Source organism: Sus scrofa, chromosome 2 (assembly GCF_000003025.6).
Source record: "Sus scrofa isolate TJ Tabasco breed Duroc chromosome 2, Sscrofa11.1, whole genome shotgun sequence".
Classification (NCBI taxonomy): Eukaryota; Metazoa; Chordata; class Mammalia; order Artiodactyla; family Suidae; genus Sus; species Sus scrofa.
In genome coordinates, this window is record NC_010444.4 from 70542197 (window position 1) to 70548862 (window position 6666).

The 6666-nt window shown below is 39.0% G+C and overlaps 1 protein-coding gene across 1 annotated transcript; it reads left to right on the top strand.

Annotated features, from left to right (window-relative positions):
* On the top strand, nucleotides 4297–6402 carry LOC100518538 (vomeronasal type-2 receptor 116-like; the record flags this gene model as incomplete). Its single annotated transcript, XM_021085136.1, has 1 exon — nucleotides 4297–6402. A coding segment is annotated over one exon (882 nt), but the record flags the coding sequence as incomplete, so codon positions are not given.

The following is a 6666-nucleotide window of genomic DNA, read 5'->3' on the forward strand; positions in this document are numbered from 1 at the left end:
GTATATGAATCTTCATAGTAGCACTGTGCATAAGAGCCAAAAATAGAAATAACCTCAATATCCATCAGATGTTGAATGGCTAATCAGATGGTAGTATGTCCAAGCAATGTAATAATAATCAGGCATTAAAGGAAATACATCACTGATACACAACCTTGAAACTTTGGTCTCAGTGAAAAAGCAGACACAAAAAGGAAAAATATTGTAAGATTTCATCCATATGAAATGTGCAGAACAGGCCTGTCTATAGAGAAATAGTGAACTAGTGGTTGCCAGCAGCTAGCTTAATGAGGTAATAGAGTATGACTGATTAATTAATATGTGGATTCCTTTAGGATGATGACAACATTTTGGCAGTAGACGGTGATGATTGCACAACACTGTGAATATACAAAAGCGCACTGAATCGTACCCCTTTAAAATGGTGAATTATCTGTTATGTGAATTTTAACTTAAGTGAAAAAAACAATAAAGTTTTTATCATCTCCCAGGACAGAGGGTCAAGAGTTCCTATGGTTTAAGGATTAAAAAGCTATATTAACAATATCATTAATACTCTATGAATTGTAGATTTCAGGTTTCCCTCCTAGGGAGGGTATTAATTCCACGATCACCAGAGAATCATACTCTTGGCCAAAAATGTCCAAATGCAGTAAAAGAAAAATTCCATGTTGTACCCTTTTTAAAACATAGGCATTTCCTTAGAGAAGTCTCACCAAACTTCATGGCTCAGGGTTGCACCAAAACCCAGGACTAAGACATGCTTTGCACAATGTGACCATTGCATTCAATTCCTTCTCTCCTTGTTTTCAGGATGACAGACCAAGTTTATATCACTGGAGTCTGAGAGATGGTAAACACCCAAACAAAACTTAGTTTTTACCAACAAGAGAGCTTGAGACTGGGGAAGTGGGCAAGAATGCTTGCTTTGTGAGTATGGGTCTTCCATCTCTAATTTGAATGCACTTTTCATTTTTCAATCTCTCTTTTCTTCTAGCTTCACCCATTCCTGATTAAAATCCAATTTACAGACACTGCTGGGGAGCATATGTCCTTAGATGAAAAAAGAAACCATATGGTATGCCGTGAGTTTTCCAGGTGGTCTTGGGCTCCTGGTTAAAGTGGGAGAGTTTGGCTTCAGTGGCCTATATGACCAAGGCTTAGTGATCAATGATGAAATGATAGATTGGCCTATTAGATTCAAAGAGGTATGACATCTTTTCAAGACTAAATGTGTACATTGTAAAGCTATGAGAGCAGAATTCTCCTCCAAGATGAAAGTGTGCACCCATTTAACTGAGCAGTAAACTTTCTCTTTGAATGCAACATCTTGACTTCGTAATGTGAAATCTTATACACATTTTGAGCAAATGTCTAGAAAGAGCAGGTTTGTATAACTAATTTTTAATTGAAGTGTAGTTGATGACTGATATTATATAATTTACAGGTGTTGAATATAGTGATTCACAAATTTAAAGGCTATACACTACTTATAGTTATTCTAAAATATTGGCTATATTCCCTGTGTTGTACAATATATCCTTGTAGCTTATTTTATACATAATCATTTGTACTTATTAATTCTGTCCCTCTATTTTGCCCTTCCTTTCTTCCCTCCCCCTACTTCTAACCACTAGCTTGTTCTCTGTATCTTGGGTCTCTTTATTTTTAGTTATATTCACTAATTTGTTGTTTATTTTACATTCCCCATAGGAGTTTTACCATACAGTGTTTGTATGTCTCTGTCCACCTTATTCCACTTAGCATAATACTCTCCAAATGTATTCATGTTACTGAAAATGGCAAATTTTCATTCTTTTATGGCTGAGTTATATCAATATATCTATACCTGTCTATATAATGTGATATATATATATATAATAAATGTGATAAATATATCACATTTATGATGTGGTGATAATATAAATATATCACATTTATTATATGTATATATATACACACACACACACATATATATCACATCTTCTTTATCCATTTATCTGTTGATGGATGCTTAGGTAACTTCCATACCTTGGAAACTGGAAATAATGCTGCTATGAACATTAGTATGTATGCATCTTCAAATTAGTGAGGGTTGATGGAGTTTGTTTCTTTTTTGTTTGGTTTGGTTTGGTTTGATTATATACCCAGGAACAGAACTGCTGGGTCATATGGTAAATTTTTTTTAGGGCTTCACCTACAGCATATGGAAGGTCCCAGGATAAGGGTCGAATCAGGAGCTGCAACTGCTTGCCTATGCCACCGCCATAGCACCACCAGATATGAGCCACATCTGTGATCTACACCATAGCTAACAGTAACACCGATCCTTAACCCACTGAGCGGGGCCAGGGATCGAATCCCGTGTCTTCATGGATACTACTCAGGTTCAAACCGCTGAGCCACAATGGGAATGCCTGGTAATTCTATTTTTAGTTTTTAAAGAAGGCTCCACACTGTTTTCCATAGTGGCTGAACCAGTGGCTGCTTTTCTTATTATAAGGCTCAGTTACCTGGAATTGACAGCCTTCTATGCAGCCACGTATGAGAGCAGAGTCAATTTTTTTTTTTCATAAAAAACCTCAGAATCATGACCACATGGGTATCTGCATTGACAGGAGTGGCAGATGAGGTGGTTAAATCAGAGACAAATCAAGGTTTGTTGCCAGTAATGTATGAAATCAGAGATGTAATTATTTGGTAAAATTCTGGCTGTTTCTATAAATATTTAAGAAGAAAGTGGAGGAGTTCCCATCGTGGCGCAGTGGTTAACGAATCCGACTAGGAACTATGAGGTTGCGGGTTCGATCCCTGCCCTTGCTCAGTGGGTTAACGATCCAGCGTTGCCGTGAACTGTGGTGTAGGTCGCAGACGCAGCTCGGATCCCGCGTTGCCGTGGCTCTGGCGTAGGCTGGCAGCTACAGCTCCGATTCGACCCCTAGCCTGGGAACCTCCATATGCCGCAGGAGCGGCCCAAGAGATGGCAAAAAGACCAAAAAATAAAGGCATTAGTTTAAAAAATAAATAAATAAAAATTAAAAAAAAAAAGAAGAAGAAAGTGGAAACATAACCCTCATATCCCACACTCGGATGTTTAGGTAATATCAATAAACTGGGGATGGGAAAGAGATCTAGAGATATAATCAAAGGTGAGATATCCTTTCTTCTTCTAAGAGGAATTATCCACCAATAGCCATTAATCATATGCAAAATCATGACCAATGACTCACTATTTTTCCTTTCAGACACCGAAATCTGTGTGTAATCTGAGTTGCAGTTCAGGATGCAGAAAAATTCCACAAGAAGGATGGTGGGTTTGCTGCTTTGTTTGTGTTTTTTGCCTAGAGAGACATATTTCCAACCACACAGGTATAAAAACTTATCATCACCTAGGATAACTCCACCTCTCACCTATTTCTCAACAAAAAAAAGAAAATTGAGGGGTTTGGCAAAGCAGTCATCAAAAACCAGTTTCTCAATTCCTGTCTTTATTCAGTCTTTCAATTGACTGGGTTTTTTGTGGTGAAATATACATAATATAAAATTATCAGTTTAATTATTCTTATGAGTACAATTCAAGGACATGAAGTACATTTCCACTGTTGTGTTACTTTCTCCACTATTCATTTCAAACTTCATCATATCTAACTTAATCTCTGCTACCATTAAACAGTTCTACTTACCCCTCCCCCAAATCCCTTGAAACATAATTCTAATTTGGTGTCTATTTTAGGAATGTTATATAAGCAGAATCACGTTGTACTTGTCCTTTGGAGACTGGCTTATTTCACTTAGCATAACACCTTCAAGATTCACCCACATTGGAGCATGTGCCAAAAATTTTTCTTCCCTTTTCAGCAGAATAATATTGCATTTTATGTATGTACCACATTTGGTTTACTCATTCATCTGTCAATGGATGTTTAAGTAGTTTCCATCTTTTGGATATTGTAAATAGCAATAGTAAGACTATTGTACAAGCACCTGTTCAAGCCCATGTCTTCAATTTGTGGGCAGTATGTACCCAGATGGGAATTCCTCACTCATTTGGTAGTTACATGTTTAATATTTTTGGAAACTGCTAGACTATTTCCCACAGCAGCTACACCATTCTAAATTCACCCCCAAGAATGTACAATTGTTTCCATTTTAAGATCCTCACCAACACTTTCTAATTTGTTGTGTGAACATTACATCAGAGGGCTCAATATGCACAATGCACATACACACAATGAAAGGAAATACTTCTGTTTGCCATATATGTAAATATGGTAGAATTGGTAATTTTGAAAATAAAATGTTGAGTCTGCTTTCTCCCCAGATGCAGAGCAGTGTGTCCAGTACCCAGACCAAGAGTATCCAAACAGGGGGAGAAATCGCTGCCTCCCCAAAGTTGTGACCTTCCTGGCCTACGAGGATTCCTTGGGGATGGCACTAGTCTGCATGGCTCTGTGCTTCTGTGCCATAACAGCTGGAGTTTTGTGGGTCTTTGTGCAGCACCGAGACACCCCCATCATCAAGGCCAATAACAAGGCTCTCAGCTATGTCCTGCTCATCTCCCTCCTCCTGTGTTTCCTCTGCCCCTTACTCTTCATTGGCCGTCCCAACATAGCCACATGCACACTCAGACAAATCACATTTGCAGCTGTGTTCACTGTGGCTGTTGTCACTGTTTCCGCCAAAACTCTTACTGTCATTCTGGCATTCAAGGCCATGAAACCAGGAGGAACCATGAGGAGATTGCTAGTAACAGGAGCTTCTAACTATGTCATTCCCATCTGCTCCCTCATCCAAGTGATTATCTGTGGAGCCTGGCTTGGAACCTCTCCCCCTTTTCTTGAGATAGACACTCATTCTGAGCCCAAGAGCCTCATCATCGTGTGCATCAAGGGCTCTGTCACTGCCTTCTATTGTGTCTTGGGATACCTGGGCTCCTTAGCTCTGGGGAGTTTCTCCTTGGCTTTCCTGGCCAGGAACCTGCCTGACACCTTCAATGAAGCCAAGTTCCTGACCTTCAGCATGCTGGTGTTCTGCACTGTCTGGGTCACTTTCTTCCCGGTCTACCACAGCACCAAGGGCAAGGTCATGGTGGCCGCAGAGATCTTCTCTATCTTGGCCTCCAGTGCTGGGCTACTGGGCAGCATCTTTGCCCCAAAGTGCTACATTATTTTTATATGACCTGAGAAGAACTCTTTGAAAGGTTTAAGGAATAAAATAGATTCTAAGAGAAAGAGGCATTCAGGTTTGTCTCATAACAAGTATCACATTGGGATTTTGGACAATAAAACACTAAGATACATAATATTATAGGTGTATTCATTCAGACATTAGAAACCATCAAAACGGTTTCACCAACCTAATCCTCAGGTCAGAACCTTCTCACCTGCCCATTTGTATCTCTCACAAGCATCCTATCTTAATAAATCTATTCCTTGCCTATTGAAAAAAAAATTGCTTTATCTTTATCAAGGGATTCTCCCCTCTCATTTACTCAATGAGTGTTATTACATTTATAGTTGTACAATGATCATCACAACCCAATTTTATAGAATTTCCATCCCAAACCCCCAGCCCATCCCCCCATGCCCAACCTGTCTCCTTTGGAAACCATAAGTCCAAGTCTGTGAGTCAGTATTTGTTATGAAAAAAGTTCATTGTGTCCTTTTTTAAGATTCCACATGTAAGTGATAGCATACGATGCTGAAGTCTGTCTAACTCCACTTAGCATGATAATTTCTAGGTCCATCCATGTTGCTAAAAATGCCATTATTTCTTTCCTTTTAATGGCCGAGTAATATTCCATTGTGAATATTTTTACCACATCTTTATCCACTCCTCTGTCGATGGACATTGAGGTTGTCTCCATGTCTTGGCTATTGCATATAGTGCTGCAATGAACAATGGAGTACTTGTATCTTTTCGAGTTATGGTTTCCTCTAGATCGATGCCCAGGAGTGGGACTGCTGGATCAAATGGTAATTCTATTTTTAGTTTTCTGAGGAATCTCCATACTGTTTTCCACAGTGGATGCAGTGACTTTTATTGCTAGTAGTCTCCCTTAGGTCTCACTAAGAGATAGCGTTGACACTCCCTTTGCCTGTTCTTGCTCACTAACCTAAACACTTAAACTTCCCTAATAAAAGTCATATGTGCTAAAGCCTAAGGGCCTTAGTTCTGAGGAACAGAGTGCCTCCTGGTCCCCCACTTTCTAAATGTAAAAGAGTCTTAAGTATTTTGTTATACCAAGCCATTCCTCTTCCAGGACTCTCTGTTGCCCTGCAGCACTGGACACAGCAGTTCTAGTTCTGTGAAAAATGTCCTTGGTAATTTGATAGGGATTGCACTGAATCTGTAGGTTGCCTTGGGCAGTACAGTCATTATAATACTGATTCTTCCAATTCAAGAGCATGGTGTGTCTTTCCATCTGTTTGTATCATCTTTGATTTCTTTCATCAGTGTCTTATAGGTTTCAGAATACAGGTTTTTTTCTCTATTTAGGTAGGTTTATTCCTAAATATTTTATTCTTTTTGATGTGATAGTAAGTGGGATTGTTTCCCTAATTTCTCTTTCTGCTCTTTCATTGTTAGTATATAGAAATGCCATCGATTTCTGTGCATTAATTTTGTATCCTGCGACTTTGCCAAATTCATTAATGAGCTCTAACC